Source organism: Ostrea edulis, chromosome 6 (genome assembly GCF_947568905.1).
Source record: "Ostrea edulis chromosome 6, xbOstEdul1.1, whole genome shotgun sequence".
Classification (NCBI taxonomy): Eukaryota; Metazoa; Mollusca; class Bivalvia; order Ostreida; family Ostreidae; genus Ostrea; species Ostrea edulis.
Window position 1 is genome coordinate 77,215,225 of NC_079169.1, and position 23,785 is coordinate 77,239,009.

General features: G+C 34.1%; 1 protein-coding gene across 4 annotated transcripts in view; it reads left to right on the plus strand.

Moving 5' to 3' along the window:
- LOC125682952 (tetratricopeptide repeat protein 17-like) overlaps positions 1-23,785 on the plus strand; it is a 46,726-nt gene that overhangs the window by 1,368 nt on the left and 21,573 nt on the right. For 2 of the 4 annotated variants that reach the window (XM_048923592.2, XM_048923593.2), the window contains exons 2-20: positions 4,842-4,986; positions 5,328-5,442; positions 5,970-6,081; positions 6,322-6,438; positions 6,644-6,753; positions 7,151-7,298; positions 8,477-8,616; positions 10,062-10,228; positions 10,562-10,695; positions 10,828-10,926; positions 11,350-11,468; positions 12,746-12,941; positions 13,578-13,652; positions 13,788-14,012; positions 14,104-14,367; positions 14,528-14,666; positions 20,005-20,067; positions 20,391-20,488; positions 20,962-21,060. In XM_048923592.2, the coding sequence (XP_048779549.1) occupies positions 4,842-4,986; positions 5,328-5,442; positions 5,970-6,081; positions 6,322-6,438; positions 6,644-6,753; positions 7,151-7,298; positions 8,477-8,616; positions 10,062-10,228; positions 10,562-10,695; positions 10,828-10,926; positions 11,350-11,468; positions 12,746-12,941; positions 13,578-13,652; positions 13,788-14,012; positions 14,104-14,367; positions 14,528-14,666; positions 20,005-20,067; positions 20,391-20,488; positions 20,962-21,060 (2,565 nt within the window). The remainder of the gene's footprint in view (positions 1-4,841; positions 4,987-5,327; positions 5,443-5,969; positions 6,082-6,321; positions 6,439-6,643; positions 6,754-7,150; positions 7,299-8,476; positions 8,617-10,061; positions 10,229-10,561; positions 10,696-10,827; positions 10,927-11,349; positions 11,469-12,745; positions 12,942-13,577; positions 13,653-13,787; positions 14,013-14,103; positions 14,368-14,527; positions 14,667-20,004; positions 20,068-20,390; positions 20,489-20,961; positions 21,061-23,785) is intronic. The other 2 variants (XM_048923594.2, XM_048923595.2) reach the window with 1 other exon arrangement.

The window sequence follows — 23,785 nt, forward strand, 5'->3', positions numbered from 1 at the left end:
CACGGGACATTTGGTCCTCTAAAATCAGAATCTGCATAGGTCCAAATGGAAATTCACAAGACTGTTAATATAAAACCCAGATAATGTTGTTCTTTATTATGTAGCTAATAATTCTTTAGTAATAAAATGTTCCTAAATTCTAGAGAATTTTAAATAGTATGCAATACTTGGGCCAATATTGAAACCAAATTTTCTTGAAATAATAGAATCTGCATCGAAACATTCCAAGTATGAGTTACTGTTATTTCAAGCTTAGTTTTAAACAAAGCTCTCTATCCAAAACACTCTTGTCTCTTGCTGGAATAAGGTCAAGATGGTAGTGTTTTTTAGTATTATCAGACTATCACCAAAATAACAGGACTTCTGCTAATGTCTGATTGACCTTCAGAATAACTGGTTATACAGTACGGATATTAAAATGTGAAAATTTTTATGTGATTAAGAAATTCTCTTTGGTGTATTGATGGGCATTAGATTCAGATGAAGATGCTGGTTATTTGATGTGATTAACATTAGTGAACAGAGAAATTCTATATCAAATACCTTTCCAGACATTAGTTCTTGAAAATGTTAAACTACAACTGTATAACATATATATATATATATATCACTGTATCAATTTATCACTCAAGTAATAACCAAACTAAAGATAGGATATCCATGCTGGTTTTTCAGAGAGAGAAAAAATCTTTTAAAGTTCAGATTTTGTAAAGTAGCAGGTAAAAGAAGAATAAATTCTCCAATATGATTCAAACCCACTTGAACAGTCTAAAATTTTCTGTCCTTATTGACCTCAGGTTTGTAACACATCTTGACTACAAGTGACTATTCCCACTAGGCATTTAAAAATGATATACTGTAAAATGTGAATCAGAAACTGTAAAAACTCTTCTGTATTTATTGACCTCTGGTTTGTAACACATCTTGACTACAAGTGACTATTCCCACTAGGCATTTAAAAATCATATACTGTAAAATGTGAATCAGAAACTGTAAAAACTCTTCTGTATTTATTGACCTCTGGTTTGTAACACATCTTGACTACAAGTGACTATTCCCACTAGGCATTTAAAAATCATATACTGTAAAATGTGAATCAGAAACTGTAAAAACTCTTCTGTATTTATTGACCTCTGGTTTGTAACACATCTTGACTACAAGTGACTATTCCCACTAGGCATTTAAAAATCATATACTGTAAAATGTGAATCAGAAACTGTAAAAACTCTTCTGTATTTATTGACCTCTGGTTTGTAACACATCTTGACTACAAGTGACTATTCCCACTAGGCATTTAAAAATCATATACTGTAAAATGTGAATCAGAAACTGTAAAAACTCTTCTGTATTTCTGATGAACAGTGTATCAGATGTTCTTAGTTGTAAAGATCAACTGCAGAATTGTATATTGTTAGAATTTAAAAAAAAATAATAGGGTTCATCAGAATTTTTCCAGACCAGCGTCTAGCAACCTACAGTTTGCAGCAAATATGGTAGAGATGTGAAATGTATATTCAATTGTTTAAAGTGATATGTAGATTTGAAGAATGGTGAAAATAATTTCCAGTAATTCAATAAGGGTTGAATACTATGATTTTGTTGGTTTAAATCTGTGAACACCTCTCCTTTACAGACCTATTTTTAAACAGATATTCTTATTCTTTGTTGTAACTAATCATGTATCCAGTGGCTGTTAATGTATGTACTAAGTAGGGCATTTGTTAGACCCTAACAACATGTGCTTGTTTATGAACACAGGGAAGTACTTTATTTTTCGGAAGTGTAATGTGTTGCATACAGATACCATCATTGAATCAGTTTAATGTTCTATTTTGTTCATTCAATGGTGTTGAATTTTTTTTTTTGAAAATTGATTTCCATAGACCATTGATTAAACAGGTTTTAATGATTAATTCTGCCAGCTATGTAATGTTTTTAGTCCTGTTTGCTCTTCTGTGTGTGTAAGAAAAAGTACAATTCTGATTTCGTTCAAATTTTGGTTTTATGACAGTTAAAAACTGAATGTAGAATTTTTGAAGTATCTTTGGATGATGACTTGTAGACAAAGCAATTGTATGGGGAATAGGGGACGTGGCATAGGTTTGCAGTCTCTGAATGCTTTTCTAGGGGAGTAGGGGCTTTGACATAGGCATATAGTCTCTGATTGACTCTGAATGATTTTCTAGGGGAGTTGGGCCTTGGCATAGATTTGCAGTCTTTGAATGCTTGTGTTGGGGAGTGGGTGCCTACTGATAGGTGTGTAGTTTCTGAATGCTTTTGTTTGTGGCTGGGAGTTGGGACCTTGGTGTAGGTTTACAGTCTTTATGCTGGTGTTTAGGAATTGGGACCTTGGGGTATGTGTGGAGTCTCTGATAGCTTGTGTTGGGGAGTGGGGGCCTTGACATAGAATAGTAGTCGCTGAACATGTGTCTTTTAAAAGAGTTTAAAGCCTGTCAGAGTCAAATTGTGGCAGAGTCAAATTGTATCAGTTTTTTAATACATGTACATTGCTTAGCACTGGTATATTGACTATGAATTCTTATCAGTGCATTAATTGTTGCATATATTTGCTAGACATGGGGATAATTGGAGATGGGGGTGGTTGTGGAGTTTTTAAACATGCACATATCTAAAGGAAATTGTTTTCATTAAGGAGTAAAACTGTTCAAGTTGTAGAGTGAAATAAGAAGTGGATTTTTATTGATTGACGGTAGTGAAAGCAAGCCTATAACAATTTATAATTGATAAATTTCATGAAACACTAACTTTTAATTGTGTACTCCAACATGTAATCAATATTTGGTATTGACACTGCCATTATGTTTGTTAGAAATTATTCATTGTGTGTATGAATGAATAATTTTTGTCATAGCTTGTTTGATTTTCCAAGGTTGTAATAAAAAGAGTATTCATTTTTATACTTGGATTTTGATTGTTTCATTATATTTAAATGTGTATCACACAGTTAAGTAAAGTATATGAATTTCCGTTTTGTAGTCTGTATCATCAGTAAAAAAAATTTAAGTAAGAACTTTGGAAATCATTAGGTTGTACAATACCTGTCAGTATTTGGACATTGATGTAAGCCTAGTGGTCTTTTCTAATCAAATTTTGTCTGTATTAAATCTGTATGTTTTTTCGAAACTTTTCACATTTTTAACTTTTCCTCATGAACCATTTGGCCAATTTTGACCAAACTTGCCAAAAAGCATCATTAGGTAAAGAGGATTTATGTTTGTTAAAATGAAAGACCGTGTCTTCCTCCAAGGGGAGATAAGTAAGAAAAAGTGCAAATGGGTGTAGTGCTTAAAAAATTTCCTCTAAAAAATGACTGCACCAGAAATGAAAGTCTTCCTTTATATATACATATGCGTATACTGAAGTTTCAAGTTTGTTAAAATTATGAGTCCTAAGGCCTTGGTTGAGCCAAAAGAGTTACGCATGCAGGTATGTAGAGAAATTCTTTAAAAATTGTCTTCTCAAGAACCACAAGGGTACAATAAGTCAGATTCATATGTAGGCATCCTTGTGTAACATGGAGTTTTAATGGGAATGTTATACCTCCTCTAGACAAAGAATCTTGCATTCAATGGACAAGGCATTACAGTAAAACATGGTTACAGAAAACACACTTATAATGAATGCACGCTTACAGCAAAGTGATTTTCATTCCCTGAAGCTTTAAAACATTTCATCAACTTATTGGATATAGCAAATTACGTTTATAGCGAATCAAAATTCTTCATTCCCTCATCTCTCTATAAGCGTGCTCTACTGCAAAGGCTCATGCGCAGCTGAGTTCAAGCTATCCGAGAAAAATCACAGTGCTGTTATAAATGTACCTCTGTGCACTTCGCACCATATGACGTCACAATGAAAAAGGACGTCACAGCGTACATGTTCTGATAGTTGTATCACGGGAAAAGTGTCATAATATTTTGTCGTTATTTACTACTGTTATCAAGTGATAAGCGGTATACGTGAAATATATCTTGTCAAATGAATATATAATATATATATATATATTATTCCTTTTTGATATCAAATCATTCTCCATTTTTAATATATAGTATGCACGAAGGTGATATTCCTATTATATTGTGACCTTGAAATCGCCCCTAATCTGAATGACTCGTGCGTTTAAAAATTCCCTCATGAACATAAATAATCTCATACTACAGAAACAGCGGCAAAGTTCATGTTCATCTGGTATAAAAAACAATATGAATTTTTCTGCTATATAATCTAGATATATTTATGCGTTTGAAAAGTGCGGAGAGCAATTTCTGTCTTGTATATTAACGGTATGATATATATAAGTATGTGGACAACCCCGGTAATTCGCTGATGACTGTTGATATGTTGTTAAATTACAGCATGGTTAGTTTGAGTATGCATTTGCTCCCAACACTTTTCATGTTAAGGATTTTTATTTTTTTCTGAGTATGTCAATAAAAATTCAACTGGTTACCCGCATGAACCTGAACTTTTGTTCACAAGTAGGGTCTCTTGCTGTTTCCAAAAATATAGTGTTACGTGATATTGAAGTGACATCACGGGAAATTACCATGAGGGGAATTTACGGTAGCTCAGTCACAGTAAACATATGGGTAGTATCATTTCGGTGTTTAACCGTAATAAGTGTAACGATACCTGTGAATTTGAGGTGCAATTTCACCCCATGATTATTGTGCATTTGACTATGGAAGCCCTTAACCTAGTTGTGTGTTTATATAAGTAAATACTGATGTATGTATGTATAGTGCAGCTGTAGTTACAGATGTATTTGTCAGCCCTATTATTGGAAAGTATTGAAGTATAGTTTTATATTTTCTTTACAGTTGGACACAGTGTTCAATATGAAGAGGCCATATGACTTAGTAGCATTTATGCGACAGGAAGAAAGGTCGGGAATGTTAGATAAGTTAAAAGATGAACTTCTATCCAGGAAAGATGAAATTGATAAAAATGAAGATCGGGACACAGGTATATATATGTAACGTGTATATTATATGTTAAAAAATCTTGTATGTATCACTCATTGGTAATTTTAGCAATGCAACAAATGTTACAAATAACTACCTTCCATATAATGCAACAAAAATATGTACATGCAGAATATGACTCGAACATTTGTATTGAATATATAGTAGCTCAACTGTTACTTTTTCCTGCTAAGAATTAATTGTGAAATCTAGATTTTCTGGATATAATTGTAAAAGAAAATGATGAGTTTGATTACTTTTAGAGGTGTTAATAATGATTTTTGAGGAAATTTTGGTAAGTGTAACCGTAGCTTTATTAGTTGTCTTGATCTAACTTTGTAGGTCTTGAACAGAGATTTTATAAAACAGATCCTGACTGTTTGATGGCAGTCAAGCCTCTTCCAGAATTTGATTTATATATCAGCACAGTATTACCGTTGGAAAATAAAGGCATACGGTGAGGACACAGTGTACCAGGATACTATAAACTCTAAATACTGTTTAATGCAGCTTTCATATACATTGTAGATCAGTTTTATTTCTATATGAATTCAAAGTATATGTACATTGAAATCTGTCTAATCTGACATGCACTGTGAGACAATTTTTTTTTGGTTAGAATAAACTGTAAAATACAATGAAAATATGAAATTGAAAGAGACAGATGGAAAGAAAGAGGGAGAAAGAGAGAATGAATGGGGGGATGAGAGTGAAATAAGGGTCGAAATGCCCAGTAAAATGGATGGCATAGGTGTCGGATTAGACAGTTTTCGCTGTCCATACTTTTTGGAATTTTAGACAAGGCCAGTGCAATCCAATATTTTTAACACACTTAATTACTTTTACACACGTAACTCTGTATTAACCATGCCAATATTACTGAATATGTTATATTTTGCATGTTTATTTAGTATGTTAAAAGTTTTGAAAGAGGACATGAGAATTAATTACACTCTACTGACACAGTGTGATTTATTTTTACAGTCCAGAGGATCATATAGATATGAAGAGTAAGTTGGGATCAACATTAATGGCCCCTAATTGTGAAGTAATAGAAGACCTTTCATTCAGTATGGATGCATTTGAACATTTAGAGGTAATACATATTATATATGCATATTAAAGGTTTCATTGAATTGGGAAGTTGAATACATTGAAAACTTTGAATTCATAATTCACAATTCTTAATTGTGTTTATTTGTCAAAAGTTTATTTTTTATTTTTTGAGGTGCATGAAGAACAATTGTAAATCACGATTATTCTGAAAACATTTATTTTTATATAAATTGGCAACACAGAAATGTCATCACTTTCTTTTCATAATTTTTTTCTTCAGGGTATGAAGGACCGATTGTCCCTCTCGGGTACCCCAGAATTGGGGCTAAAAAACGCTATAACCTACCATGATAGTGTTGATGAATATGGGCATAGGGTGTTCGAGGCCCTTAAAAAGGTGAATAAATTAAACACAGTAAGAACTGCTTTGTAAGAATGGAAGCAGTTGATGTTTTATTTCACAGACTGTGTGAAGAAGTTGAAATATGAAATTTAAAGTCAGAACAATTATGGAGTGCTTTTCAGGAATATTACATACATGTACTTTTATTCATGGAACAATGAACACATTTATTCCAATGTAACTCTGTTCTTTTTCACAGAACACAACATCGTGGGTGCTTTATAATATGGCAGCATTTTTCTGGAGGATAAAAGGGGATCCGTATATGACAATAGAATGTCTAAGAAGGGCTTTGCATTATTCTCCTAGGTAACCTACATTCATTTTGTGTCATATTTATTTTACTCTACTCTATGCTAAGCATTGTGGCTAATTTCCTAAAATTACATGTAAGCAAAATTAAGTTTGCATATCAGAAATATTGAAGTACATATACATTGTACTGTGCATGTATTTCAAAAATGCAATAAACTGTAACCTGTTTATTGTGACCACACAAGAACTGTCAAACTACATGCGTAATCATCAAAATCCTTCAGTTTTCTCTTGAGATGAAACTTACCTTCTTTGCATAAATGTGTTTATACTTGATACCAAATTTTCTGTATTGGTTTAAATTTCAACCCATTTATAGATTTTTTCAAGTGCTTTTTAAGACTTTCTTTAATGAAATGAATTTTATTGACAAATTGAAACTGTTTTTCAGAATGCACAAAGATGTTGCATTAATTAGCTTGGCCAATGTCCTTCATCGTGCCAGATACTCTAATGAAGCAGCTATTGTAGTTCATGCTGCTCTCGACGTGTCAAAGGAACTTAATGTTAACCACTTTACTCTGGGAAATATTTATGCTGTAAGTATCGGACACTGAACAGGCAGCGTTTCCAGATTCAGTAATTCCATTCACGATATGTTAATTTGTAATCACTGGCACAAGAAATCTGTTTGAGCAATTGATGACAAATCTACGCAAATTGAGAAGAAAGGTACATCAAGAAACCATAAAACTTTCTCAAGAAATGTGTAATTTTAATTGTTCTACATTTATGAAATGAAGAACCCTTTTAAAAAGTTCACTTGATTATGAAGTTGGACTGTCACATGATCATATATTGTGAAGCCCAAAGCTTCTCAGTAGATTTAATCACGTATTGCCCTACCTCATAGCCCAGTGAAGTTGTTATTTATTTATTACTTATGTTTGCATTCGAGATGAACAGGCAACTGTAGAATATCACTAATCATCCGTTGTACACCAGACTGGTGATAAAACATCATTGCGTGAATAAGATTCAAATTTTGGGCTAAAATAGGGATTTTAAAAAATTTTGCATGTGAAGAGTAGCTTTATATCATATTAATTTACAAATATTCCCAAGTTGTGTTGATTCAATTTTTTTTCTTCTTTTCAAATTATGGACCCTGAGGATAGGATGGGGTTAAAATCAGGAATTCAAATTTACATAATAAATGAATATATGGGGAAAAATCTTTTAAATACTTTCCCTCCAGAACAGTAAGGCCATGCAAGTAATATTGTCCAAGAGAGGGTGTTTTAAGTTATAAGAACTTGTGCCCAATCCTTTTGTTATAACATTGAGACAATAAAACATGTTCAAATCAAGTAATTTTGATAGTGAAGCATATTTTTTTGTGTGGATTCAAGTTCAATATGGTTATGACCCCATGGGGATAGGATGGCATCATAATATGGAGTCAAACTTTTTAATGGGAATAAAGAAGGTAAACAATCTTCTGATGTATAGCAGGGCCAAGGGTTGTGGCCTTTGGGTCTCTTGTTATAGCAAAGGAATATCACAAATACATACATTCTGGAATTGCGTTGAGTGAAAAATGATCCGGAAGTAATATGTTAAAATTAAAAAGTAGCCCATAATATTTTTAAATTTTATCAAAGTGTCTGGTCTGTGTGAAGTCAGTCAAACATAAAATATGTGAACTTAGTTCTTTGAAGATATTAGTTACATCTGATTGGCTAGCATGGAAAGTGGACCTTTTTCTTGTCTTTAGGTGATGGCAGAGTACAATAAGTCTGTCATCTGTTTTGAGAATACTCTGAAGATCCAGCCGGATTTTAAAGCTGCAGCCGAGAGAAAGTACGCTGTATTGTGTCATGCCAAGTTAGAGGCAGCCCTAGAAGCACAACACAGGTACATTTATCAGGCTTATGTATAAATAAAGGGTATGAAATTGATTTATTACATAAAGAGCGAAACAATTACACTTGTAATCGGGAACATTTCAATTATTTCAATTAAATACTTATAAAATGTGTAAACGATTATACACTGAAGCAATGAAGTACAATGAAATAACAAAACTTTTCTTACAAAATACTCCTCACTGTTTACAATGATACTGAAAGGTTGATTAGCCCGGTACACATGTAACAGAAAACAAAGTACAGTGGCATTCTTTCATTAAAAATGTCCTTAATGTCTGAAAGTGACAGAATGTTTTTCATATGCTGTTGGAAAGAAAATTTTGCCTTGTCTCTTATTTGGATTATATTCATATGCTCTGTGCTTGGTTTCTTTGGTGAATACTGTACAAGATGGAGATCACGATGTATTCGAGAAATTTAGAGTTTTAAATCCCAATACCAAAAAGAATGCAAGTGTTATTATTATTTTTCTTTTACAATACTCATGATGAATAAATTAGATAAGTAGGGAAAGAGAAAAGTATAGACATCACAAACATTTGCTAAAATTAACATATCAAAAACATTCAGGGCCTGAAAAATCAATTTGATTAATGGCACGGTTAATCTGAATTACGGGTCTTTTAAATATGTATCAATTTCAGTAATTGTTTCAACCTTAGTATTAGAAAAATGTTCAGCTGAATCTAGCGTTAGAGTTTTGCACTTCATTCATTATGGCTTTAACAGTTTCTGGATATTTAAGAATTGAAAATACTTGAGGTTATGAACTGAGACACTTTTAGTGACATTCATTTTATGCTGATATTGTACAGCATATTGAGCATTGCTGTAAAGTAGCATCTGACAGTGAGCTGCAGTGATATAGTGGGGGAATTTTTTATGAGTGTATATAATTTGATGAATTTAAGGTGATAAAATGTATCATTTATTTTAATGGTTGTATTTGATGATGATATTTCAAAAGTAGCCCTTTTGATTTGTTGATTTTGAATTTATGGCCTTTGGCTAAGATTAGGACCCCACCCCCAAAAGTTCACTACTGGTATATGGTGCATAAATCCTGTACAAAAATTCATGTGACATTTTCTTGTAAAGAATTACAATAAGATACTTGAATTGTTTGTCTTTTAAGGAGGTACATGTATAATCCACCAAAGAAAATATTATGAATGAAAAATGTAAGATATGCATAAGATATTTCGCAATTTATGTGAAAAGTTATAGTGAAAAAAATTAAAAATCCTCATCATCACAGATCTACAGAATCAGCTTACAAGGCAGAAAAATTTAAAAAGACGAGGAATATGTGAATAATATTTATTTATGCATTTGTATTTCAGAAGAAAGTCTGCAGTTGTAATGACACATTACACGAGATAATTGGAAAATTGTCATCTTAATTAATTGAAAGATGTAATTTCATTTCAGATCTCTCCAGAAAACACTGAATGATTTAAAAGACTATCAGAAGAAGCATGACTATTGGCAGCAACAGAATGAGAAACTAATGGCAGAACAGGTACCAGCCAACACCAAAATCAACCAACACGTGGCTCACGAGAGTCTCAAAATGCAGCAGACGAATGTAGAAATAGGTTTGTTGTATAATGTAACATGCATTTTCTCACACTGCTATATCGAATATTAGTATTTTATTGATGTACTTGCAATTGTTTTAAAACATACTCGGAAAGTTTATAGCAATCAGCAGCAATTACAATGTAAAGTAATTAGTAGATTAATGTAGAATCACATAGTATTCATTATGTGCTGCATGAAAATTTTGCAGGCAAAGCCAGTTCTTAAGTGAATTTTCTGTAAACTATGCAGAATTGTGTTTTGTTCTTGAAATTATTTTGGTTCCATCTGTGGGAGTTAATGGGTAAGATATGAAACTTACATCAGTATGTTATAAACATTTCATGCAGGTGAGTTTTGCCAGATGGTGGACAGGGATGGTAGACAGGTTTTGATGTGTACCTGGGGTAAAAAATCCATGGAAGATGAAATGGACTTCACAATGTTTGGGGACTTCAATAACGGAAACCTTGTAGACATCAATGTATGTGCATATGTTCTGCAAAAGTTTAGTCACTGATTTGGGAGTAACTTTCAAATCATGTCTTTTACGAAAAATGTATGTTTTAATCAGGTGCAGTACTATTGTTTGATTTAGTAATTTTTCATTGGACAGAAAAGAGAGGGAGATGAAGAGGACTCTTCCATCATTGACTATACTAAACCTGTCAGGGCTCCTCTGTATACCAATGAAAAGAAACTGGAAGCACCCAAAGTAGGTTTTTGTATTTCTATACCTTGTATGTCTAGTCAATTCTGATTTCTGCCCGTCTCTGTTATATTGATCTGGGTATTTAGTTAACATGTGTTTGAATGATTTTTTGAATAATTCCCGGGATTTTGCGTAATTTTCATGGATTTTATAACCCTTTGAAATCAATTACTCTTAGAATGTTTGAATATCCATATTTCATTAATGATTTGGATAGCATGATGGAGGTATTTTGTGAAGTAAATGTTGATAATGATGAGCATATTTTGTAATACTTTCTGTACTGTTTGTGTAGAGAATTATTGGTGATAATGATGAACCTGTTTTGTAATACTTTCTGCACTGTCTGTGTAGAGAATTATTGGTGCAGTTAGTCTTTCAGAAAGGATTGATGACATATTACATTTGTGACTGTTTACATTACAGTACAACAACCCTGACAGTGATTGGCCAACTAAAGATGAGTGCGATACTTACGTACAAAAGGTTCCGGACCCCCGTAATCTGTCCACTATCTATCTTAGTCCAGAAAACAAGGGCTTTGAGTAAGAAATATTCTTTCCCAACAATTTTTAGTGTTAGATAACTTTTTGTCAGAGTCTGTCTAATCTTCTATGTGTATTTATTTCAGCATACATGTATTCTAAATTTAGCACAGTGGACCATAATTTATTTGACACAATTACATGTATGAATGAATTAAGGCTACAAGTGGTAAGCTGTGTTTAATAAATAACTGTTGATCACTTACACACATATACATGTATATACATTATTTTTGAATCAGTATAATTTCATGAATTTTTATGCCCCCACCATGAAATGGCTGGAGCATATAGTGTCACCCCTTTCCTTCATAATTCATTTTCCATTCATTCTCTGCCACAGATGCATGCATTCAACTGAAATTTGGTATATGTAGATACATTAGGAGAATATGCAGGTTCTGGTTGAATAATGTTTTACAGAATTGTGCCCTTCAGACTTAAAAAATTTCAAACAAATTATAGTTTCTACTCATTATTTCAATCATATGTGGACATTTTAAATAGAAAGTCAGGATATAGATACATGTATATCATAAGAGTATGCAGGTCAAAGGTGTATTTAGATCAAACATTTTTGGCAGAGTTATGCCCCTTTGATTCACAAATTTGAAACAGTTCAATCTTTAGTCATACATAGACATTTTGAATTGAAATTCGAGATTTAGATATACATGTATCATGAGAATATGCAGGGCAAGCTACTATAAGGTTCCAGATAATTTCAGGCAGGGTTATGCCCTTTAGACTTAGAAAATTTTGTACAATTCACAGTTTGCTCATCATCTCCATCATACATGGACATTTTGAATGGAAATTTGGGATATAGATCTATACATCCTGAAAATATGCAAGTCAAGTTCGTACTTGGTTTTTAGAAGAATTTAGCCCCTTGGAATTCGAACAATTTGAAACAATTTATCGTTTCTGCTCATTCTTTCAGTCATACATGAACATTTTGAATTGATATTTGTGATGCATGTATCTAGATATATTATGAGAATGTGAAGGTCAAGTACCTTGTAGTTACATAGGGGCAGTCTGATAACTTTTGGCAGAGTTATGGTTCTTGGGCGGGGGGCATTCTGACATGTTTATCTTTTTAAAAAAAAGTTCTTGCAGAATAATGATCTTTGTATTTTTGAGTTTTTAAGTGCACTTGTGTGAAAGGTGCCAAAGTATGATTACTGTTAGTAAAAGTAATATCGCAATTTCAAACATCAATTTCAGTTTATATTCTGTGGCATTTCATAAACAAACGTTTTCATTGATACCAGGGTAAAAGCCTTACTGACAGAAGCTCAGAATTTACTGCCAGAAGATGAGCATCCGCTGCCATGGTATCCACCAGTTTGTGTCCCACTGATGGAAATCCCAGAGGGTCAGAGGAAAACACATGATCACATTAAATCAGTATCTTATGATCAGAGGACACGGATACCTCTGAAACTCACGGATCCATCAATGTTTCCTGTTAGTATCTAGGATTGATTCATTTAACATCCCTCTCAAGAATATTTCACTCATATGAAGACATTTGTAATTAGGAGGACTCCCCCCCCCCCCCCCCCCCCATATCAATAAAGAAAAAGCTGCTTTATATCTACTCATTATGAATGTGATGTCAGTCTTTTCACTTGTACATGTAATTTGAAAAACACTCAATGCATCAGATGAAATATTGTACTTGAATTGTTATCAAACCTTGTGTATGAGCAAATATATGTCATTATATACATGTAGAAGCACTGATTTTCTTCCGAGTGTCTTTGAAAAACATGTGTAATGTTACTGTATATTTAATTTAAGAAATGAATCTTTGAATTCTATTCTTGGTGCAGGTATCATTCCCTATAATGCCGTCATCAAGAAAAGAATTATAGGATTCATTTCTTATTATTTAATCATCATTTCAATATCTTAAACACTGAGTTTAAATAAGGAAACATAATTTTGTTTTCAAAATCATATGACATATCAATACACAACATGAAGTCAAATTCAGGTTTTCTTTGATGCAGAAATCAAATGAATTTTTTCAGCCAATCAAAATTGCCATAATTTCATTTAGACAATAAATATTAAATGATGATTATTTCGTTCTTTCAGATCCTTATTGGCCATGTTAATGATGGAATTGCCATAGAAGAAATAGGACAAAGACTTTTGACTGCTTTGAAACAAGTACTTTATTAGGAATTGATAATTTATCTTGATGACTTTGATACATATCCATGGTACTCTTCACCCATTTTAATTTATTAGACCAGCAGAAGTTTTCTCCATTTTATGCCATCAGTATCATGCATATTTTTGTAGAAAATTGGTCCTGGTTGGGTGCTATATAATTTGGCTGGACTGTATTGGAGGATTATTGGTAATAACTATCAGGGTGTCGAGTGTATTCGACGCTCGCTGACCCTGGTGCCAGATGAGTACCGGGATGTACCATTGGTTAACCTGGCTAACATTCTCTATCGATGGGGACGGTTTGAAGATGCTGTCACAGTGATGAAGGATGCTTTGATTGTTAATGATTTGGAGGTGTGATGATTTAATGTTATTACTATTGTGCTAAGAATTTTGATAAAGCATCGAATTAACATTGACTCTTTGTCTTGAATTTCTATTTCAGCCTGAGTCTCATTATTTTTATGCAAACCTTCTGTGGGCAACTAAGAACTATACAGGAGCTGTGAAACATTATGAAAAATCTCTAGACATTTTGCCAGAGAGTCAGGATACCTTCAACAATCTCCGAGCCATTAAATGCTACCTGAAATTTCACCACGCTACTCAGAGTGCAGCAGCAGCAAAACAGTCCAAAAACCAAGGCTGTCAAACCAAGGGTGGATCTAATGATAACCAGGAAACTGAGAGCAGGGTCATATGTAAAAATGTAAGCTTATACCAATGTCCAGTTATTAAAGTTGTTAGAGAGATATGGTTTACAGAAGACATAAATCTAATTAAGATTAGATGTTAGATCCGCTCACATACATGGGAGTTTGCAAGTGGATCTAGCATCAGATTTTAATTATTTTTATAATTGTTTGTAGGAGAATGGGGAAGAGAAATGTGTGATAGAAACAAGGAGTCGGACAAAGTCCGGGGAGTGTAATGGTCACTGCACACAGACCTGTACGGTGACCCCAATCAAGTTTGACAGCTGTACTGGAGACGAGGGACCAATGACAGGTACAGAAATCTCTGACAAATAATGAGAGTACTGTCGCACTGAATATCACATTGTGTCGGCCAGTAAACTACTGAAAGCTTTAAAAAACACAGCCTCAGTCACACCTCACCAGGTAATGCGAACGGACATCCAACGAATAACAAAATATTCAGTTATAAGTTTGTCTAAGATTTGCATCATGTTCCTGGTCTGATGAAGTACATTCATCTGCTGGAAAGCTTACTGTATGGTAGCTGTGAGTTGACATGTGATTTGTTCATAGCTCATGCACTTCTTTTTCTGGTTTCTTTCCATTTAAACTTCTAGACAACTACCACACATGACATTGGTAAACCCGCAGGTGCTCTGGATGCTGTCTGCACTTCTGTTTTTCATGTATTACACTTTCAGTTTTAGCTCACCTGAGCTGAAAGCTCAAGTGACTCACTTTTCTGATCACCCGTCGTCTGTCCGTCTGTAAACTTTTTACAATTTCAACTTCTTCTCCAGAACCACTGGGCCAATTATAATCAAACTTGGCCAAAAGTATCCTTGGATGAAGGGCTTTCAAGTTTGTTCAAATGAAGGGCTATGCCCCCTTCAAAGGGGAGATAATCACAAAAATGCCAAAATAGGGTGGGGTCATTTAAAAACCTTCTTCTCAAGAACCACTGGGCCAGAAGAGCTGAAATTTACATGAAAGCTTCCTGACATAGTGCAGATTCAAGTTTGTGAAAATCATGGCCCCCAGGGTAAGGATGGGGCCCCAATAGGGGATAAAGTTTTACATAGAAATATATAGGGAAAATCTTTAAAAATCTTCTTCTCAAAAACTACTGGGCCAGGAAAGTGGAAATTTACATGAAAGTTTCCTGACATAGTGCAGATTCAAGGTTGTTAAACTCATGACCCCTGGGGTTAGGATTAGGCCACAAAAGCTTCCTGACATAGTGCAGATTGAAGTTTGTAAAAATCATGGTCCCCGGGGGTAAGATGCCCACAGTAGGGAATCAAAATTTTACATACATATATATAGGGAAAATCATTAAAGATCTTCTGAAAAATCACTGGGCCAGAAAAGTTTACATTTACATGAAAGTTTCAGGACATAGTGCAGATTCAATTTTGTTCAGATCATGGCCCCCGGGAGTAGGTTGGTATCAAAGTTTTACATGTGAATATATAGGAAATTTTTTAAAATATGAGCCAAGGTGGCTCTGGTGAGCAATGTGGCCCATGGGCCTCTTGTTTTGTTTTACCTGTAGTGTTGGTGAAGTCCGTTATTTTACTTTTGCTTGTCTCGTACATGAGGTAATTTCATGTTTATTATAATTGGTATTTTGTTTTTATACCCTAATCACGAGAGTATCGAGCAGTGGTAGGTATTTTGTTTTCGGACATCTGATCTCTAGTGTTTATGCTATCTGGTAAGGTGTGACTGATCCATAAAGTAAGTACAGTCACTCTGACTATCACTGTTGGGCCTTCCAGTAAACTGATCTCAGAAATATTCTATTTCATAGAGTTTGTTTGTTTTAAGATGAAGAAAAGGAGGGTTTTTTTAATGAAGTATGAAGCCCTTTAGCGTGTGAATTGCTTTGATGCTAATTTGTCAATCTGATTAAAATAAGTATCTTTCATCCACTCTGCTAATATTATTGACATACTGTACATAGTATTTTGGAGTGGATCACAGATCTTATTTTAACCAGATTGTTAACTGAGAGAATTCCAGAATAAGTTATTAAGCTACAGTACACGACACGAGTTTTATGCGTGTTCCACGCAACGCGGTGGAACAAATGTGCCCCAAACACGGTGGACCTTTAAAATTGTCGGCACCTTTGAAGTCCTATTTTTCCGCGCGAGCTAGACATTGAAGTCCACGGAGGATCTCCGTGGATGCCACCGCGCATCTCCGTGGATGTCACCTGTACCTCCGTCGATGCCACCGTGTACCTCCGTGTGATAAAACAAAGAAATAATTTCCGAAATGATTCACCCCAAAAACCTTTTCATGTAGCCAGCATGCATGCCCCCACCCCATTACTTATTTAGAAATTAGCTATCAATAATTCAATTCTTGTAATTGTTTAATGATACGTTGGTGTTTTCGGTACATATCCGTATGTAGACTTCCCTGCAAACGTTCACACCTTATGAAACGCCCAAATTCTCGACATCCAGTATATAAATACCTGTGTTATTCCTACCACTCGTCGGTACATTGTTTCACGGCACGTGCAGCACAATTTCACCAAATAAAAGAAGGGTCATGAACAACGACAATCACATGCCAGTAATTTCAACCTTATAAATAGCAGTTCAAAGAAATGTGTACCATAAGCAATGGTTTATTTTTACGTAAAGATTTCATTGTAATTAGGAATATGTGATTAAGGTCAGCTATATACATGTACATGTTTACATTGGATATGAATTTCATTATGTACTCAACTGTGAAGCAATGTGAGCAAAGAATCAAATTTTTACCACCTACACAAATAAATATTAAGAATATCTTTCCTTTTAAACAAACCTTTAGAAAACTCCGTACTTTCATTAAGAAAATAATAAAATAAAATGTGCTCCCCTACCTAAAATGCCCATACTTCACATTAATAATAACACGGTTTTTATTTTTTTTTATTTTCTTTTTTTCTAACTTGATATATACTTTATTACACGCATGTATTATTTACTAAATGTATATATAACAGCTTTTTGTCTTTATATTTTTGTTTACCATTGCATAATGGTGATGAGATCCAATAAATTGAATTGAGTACTTGTACTCTTGAAATATATGAAGTATAGAGTTGACAACCATTGAAATAAAAATGCAGACGTTTTCTCGTTTATTCAGTAACTCAATAACTTGCGCGTCTTCTGAATGAAAGTTGTAAAACAAACGTACTAGGTTTTGGTCAGTTATAACATAATACGGGAGTAAAATTCATCTATTCTCCGCTAGCAATGGATTTTGAGTCAACTGTGCCTTCGTGAACGAATAATCTCGGTTAGCGAAGATGGAAAAAAAAGCCTAGATAGTTCGCTTGCATTAACATGTATTATGAAGGTGAAATCGAAGAATTATCCAGTAAATCCAATGTTGCAGTATATATAGCATGTATTTATTTTATTTTTGACTGAGAGGGAGATAGACAGCTAAGCACGTACATGTAACATCGTTTTAGAAGGGGGGGGGGGGGGGGGGGCTCATTCATTAGTCCTAACCCGGACCTGCCGAAAAATTTAACGTGTAAAGAAAACAAAATGGGAAATAAAAACAATATCAGAATGAAAGGGGATGGATAATTAATCAGAAAGAAATTGTACTTTGAAGATTTATATTGGAACGTATTACACTTCCGTATCTGCATACATTCATGAATATTATAATCAATGATTACCAATGCTCTCTCTCTCTCTCTCTCTCTCTCTCTCTCTCTCTCTCTCTCTCTCTCTGTTGCTTTCATTATCTAATTCATCTAAAGATTAATTAAAGATTTTAATAATCGATAGCGTATATGAATAAAAGCAAATAATCGTTAAGTCATTTCTGTTTATATTGATATTAGTCTTTTTTTCCATCAAATAGTTGCATTTAAATACCAAGGATTTACATCCTTAAATATTGATTACAAGCACGTAGAATCGGAGAGGGTGTAATTTGAAAACTTGAAAGTTAAGGATTTAGCCTTGTAGCTTGTAGCGACCTACCCACTGCACGATTTAAGAAATTGAAGTCGGAAGGGGAAATGGAGACAGTTTCAGACTACTACCCCCCCCCCCCCCCCCCCCTCACACACATGCTCCCAATTTAAGGTTTCCGTAATCGGACAATTTAAGCACCATTTTTGTTGTTATTTGATTGCTTGTCAAGAAATTTACACAACTTAACCGGCAACATACCCTTCTGATACATTGAAAAATATAAGTAATGTTAGCACTGGGCTCTATAAAGTTCAATTTGCAGTTTGGTCATACTTCGTCATTCAGTAACTTATTCAAAATAAAAAAAAATGTTTGTCGGGTTAGCGGTACTATGATGTATGACTATAACAATGGCCTGTGTATAACTTGTAGTACATTCCATGCAAATTCGAAGGGGTTTTCGCCTCAGTAGAACAATGGGGGTCAGCTAATCCGTGTATTTGAAATCAACAGAAGTCCTTAGCTTCTTGGGGAAAGTGTGAAATATATTGGGTCGGCGCAAGATACCCTTGATCTTAGATTAGATCTGATATCGCGCCGACCCAATATATTTCACAATTTTCATAAGAGGTCAAAACTCATACTAGCTAACCGTAATTTAGTTATACTGTGACAAAGACCCTAGGAATTTGCATGGTATATACTTATTATACAAAAATCATTGCATTATCCAAACACTCCCGATGAACATTTTTGTTTATGAAAACCTCTATCAAAGTACATCGAACATAAGTTTCGGTCAAATGTAATTAAATGGGGAATTTAAAAATAAATCATTTGATGGTTTGTATTCTTGCTTCTATTAATTACGTAATAAATTAATTCCAATTTGTTAATCATCGACAATGCTCTAATTTCTATATTGGAACAGGTTATATTTGTCAAGATGCATATTAACACAATATGATGGAAGTAATTATGTTAAACAGCCATTTGTCAGAGAGAGAGAGAGAGAGCGAGAGAGAGAGAGAGAGAGCACATTGGTAATTATTAAATATCCCTATCACAAGTTGTATATGCATGTTTTTCATTTACTGAATATACTAATTCGCATTCAAAACAGGAATTGCCTGCAAGTACGCATTATTTTAAACATAGAATTTAAGAATATTTTAATGAAGAAAGAAGACTATTAAAGAAAGAAAATTCAAAACCAGATTTTCTTAAAAACATAACATATAATGTTTGGTATCGTTGGAATTGGCTCAAAATGCTGAAAAACAATATAAGTATCAGGAAGGGAAATATTGACATTTTTTCTTTTCTTAAAATTCCACCCTTATCTTGATTGTTTGGCCTGCAGCACATTTTCACATCTCCCGCAAGGCGCCCGTGGCCAGAACAAAGCTCTTAGCAGCTGTGTGTATTCTCAAATAACACACACCGTGGAACACAGAGGACACGGTGTATCTCCGTGGATTTTCCACCGTGGTCTTTCCACGGTGGGGTGTATAAAACTCGTGTCGTGTACTGTAACTGTGAGTAGAGATCAACATGGCAGAAAAAACAATCTGGATACAGTGTGTAATTGTTGGTCATTTTACATTTACAGAACAAATTCACAAAACATTTTGAGTTTTAATTGTAGGTAATATTAATTTTGTTCTTTTAAGTAAATCTTGTTGTGAAATTTAATTATAGGTAGTCCATGTTCCCAGAAAGGACCAAACCAGCCATTTCCAAACAGTGCAGATGAGCCCAACTGTAAGTGTTTATTTTCTAATTTAACAAGTGTACCCAGATCAGCGGAATATAATGCATACCTTAGATCTGCTATTGTAATATACATGTATTTACATTTTCAATGTTTATGCGTTTGATATCTTTACAAATTGTTTACAGAATGTGAATGTAAAAAAATAAAATTCATTTCTGAAAATACATGAGGGTATGAACTGCAGTGCTTCACACCAGTGTACTTATGTTAATGCGCTTCATGAAGTACGCCGGTGTGAAGTGTCGCAGTTCATACTCTTGTGTATTTTTGGGGAATATATTTCTTAAATGTTCCTTAAACTTTATTACAGTGGGAGGAGATTTTTCTGATCGCCTGGATGAGGTCAGTGAACATTATTTGTCAAAAGGAGTTTGTGAAGGGGAAGAGTGTGGTCATCTCAAAGTACAGGTAGGTTAATGGGTTCAATTCCATATCCATGTGTGTATATTGTGCAGGTGTATGTGTGTATATAGTTCAAGTGCATGATTGTCAGTCGTAAGAGGAAGTGAATTATGTGAGATTTTGCTGGGGGGTTTTCAGTGAAAACTCTTGACGTATAAACTTTCCCCAAAGAGGATTGTAGGTAATGAATCCCTATGAAATAGTATTTGAATTACTAATATTTTTCTGGATCATGTAATGAGAAATATGTTAGTATTTATCTAGCACTATTTAAAGGTAAAATGTTTAGTTTTACTACTGTACATGTCAATTGAAATTTTAAATTTCTTTTAATTCAATGTACGTGTTGAAATTGATTTATTTCAACTTAATTTTTGAAAAGACTAAGTACTCTATTCAGACAGTTACAGTGTACATAAAGCTACATGTATCTTCGTCAGCTTTTGAATTGATTTTGTGTTGATTGACTGAATTTTCAGTGCACTATTCCAGTCAAGACAGGAACTGGGTCCATAAGCTACACGAGTACCTTACCTAAATACCTGGCCCATCCAATTTATGTTTACAAAAAATGCCTGGTAAACTCTCAAGCAAGACATTCACTGTGTATGCCCTTCTCAATATCAAGTGCTCTTCTTCTATTATGTGTTATGCTGACTGGATTTGAACAGCTTTTAAATTCTTTTTACTGTTTTTTTTATTTTATTATAAATAAGTTCATCATTTTGCATTCATTATTTACACACATGGATGTCTTTATCAAATTGAAGAGTTTATATTCACTTGATATATAGCCTAAATGCTTTCAATTTTAAGGCTCAAATAAAAAAGCATGGACTTGATGATGGTGCATTTTTCTCTGATAAACTTAATGAGACACTACGGCTCATTTTCTACATCTTAATCGTGTGTTTTCAAAACACTTATCGATAAAATGTTAGGAATCATATAAATGCTGACAATTTTGAACAATTTTAAGGCATCCATTTGCTTTCAACTGCACTTTGAAGATCATCCAGAATTGAAGGTTTCTTCATGCTGACTTGGACTTTTAAAGGGGCATAAACATGATTTTTGATAAATTGAAATTGATAAGTTTTTTGTTATAGAAATAAAGGTCATTTATGAATACAGTAAGTGGATTAAAGATATTTTTATACAGAAAATTATTTACTTAATCCTCTTTGTGTTGGTCAGCACATAAGGCCATCACCAGAAACTTCCCTGCTGGTCTGTCTTGTGTCCATCTCTGGACATGATGCCATGTCCAGTTGTTCTCTTTCATTTCTTTCTCCAACGATCTCCTCCAGGTCTCTTTTGGTCTTTCTTTTACCGGGTGGTGAACGTCTCAATGCTACCCTTGGGATGGAGGTCAGGTGCCCTCTACATACATGTATGTGCCCTATCCACAGCCATTTTTTCTTTCTTATTTCTTGTGATAGAGGAGTGGTGTTAGTCCTTCAGTACAGCTCTTCATTCAATATGATATTTGGCCTGGAGATATATATTATTCTGTGAAGACAACAGGTCTGGAAGGCATCTAGCTTGTTTGAGATTGCTTTTGTTACTTTCCAAGATTCAGCACCATACAGGAGGACCCCAAGCACATTACTCTTAAAAATCCAAATTTTGATGTTTGTGCTGATCTTTGTTGACCTCCAGATGTTTTGCAATGCAGCATACGCTCCTGTGGCTTTAGAAATGCGAGCTAGTACATCTGCCTCTGAATCCCCATCTGTTGTGATCTTACTTCCTAGGTATACAAAGTCTGTGACATCTTCAATTTTGCACCATTTATGATGGGTTCATTTGATTTAGTGTTGACTTTCGTGATCTTAGTTTTGGTGTTATTGATTTTCAGGCCTTTGCTGTTTTTACACGCTGGTTGTTTTTTTCTTGTATGTCACAGTGTCGGTGGGATAGCAGTGCTATATAATCTGCAAAATCTAGGTCTTCCAGCATTTCTGTTAAAGTCCAACTGATTTCTGTCCACTTGTTTTGGTGGTATCTTGCATGATCCAGTTAATGCAGAATGTGAAGAGAAGAGAGGAGAGCAGACATCCCTGTTCTACTCCTGTCTTCAGTTTGAACTCTTATGAGAGGTTTGATCCATAGATCATTCTGGCTGATGGAGTTGAGTTTATCTGGGATCCCATAATGACTAAGAATTCTTTCTAAGGCAAGGCGGTTAACACTGTCGAAGGCTTTCGTAAAATAGATAAAATTGTTGTAGAGTGTGAAGTTCCATTCATTGCTCTGTTCTAGTATTTGTCTGCGAGTGAATATCTGGTCTGACCTTCGTTAAGTAAGAACTTTCATGGTTATCGAGAGCAGCATTATCGCTCTATAGTTGTTGCAGTTTGAGATGTCTCCTTTTTTGGTAGTTTGACTATAAGGCCCATTTACCAGAAAGTTAGGGTCTCTTCCAATTTTCAGATATTCTGTAGAATATTTGTCAAGATGTAAGGTGTCCAGTATTCTTTGGCCTTGAGAAGCTATATATACAGCTATAGATAAGATAAGATAAGATAAGTTTATTCCAATTTTGGGCCCAGAGGGCATAACAGTAAGACAGTTTATAAAGAAGGAAATTCAAAAAAGAAAGAAAGTTTACAACATTAACTACAGGTTACATAGACTGCAAACTGCATGTGGATGCAGCACGTTGGGGAATCAAGTACATACATATATGAATTGCTAATCATGTGTATACACAAGTAAATTGACAGTATCAGTATTATACCAACATATGAATAATAAACTATAATGATTTTTGCAGTTTTAAAGCATCACTTCTTTTTCTGAATTAATCATCAACCAAGTAAATTTGTCCTTATTTGTTAGATAGATAAAATTTTTGTTGAGCTGCTTGTATATACAATATACTTAGCATTTACGTAAAATCTGGCTCACAAAATCGTGTTTATCAATGCGCTTTTCATAGTCAGGAAACAATGTGTGGAGGTGAGAACACCAAGATTTCTAAGAAAGAAAAAGAGAGATATGTCAAAAGCATTCAACATTTCGATATATGTTAATGATAAATCAATTTAGGGAGCAAGCATACAGAAGAAAAAACAGAAGTTTTTATTGAGATTCTTTAACATTCAAGGAAGTTATGGATATTTTCATTTTACAGGTGTTTTTGCAACTATATGGACTTGTCATTTTCTTTTAGATTTTGTAATGATCTGTTCTCTCACAGAGACAACTGCATAAGTTAAAGAGAGGGTATAATGGAATCATCATTCTATTTGTCTGTCTGCCCAACTTTCTGTGGATATGATTTTATTTTTTCAAGAG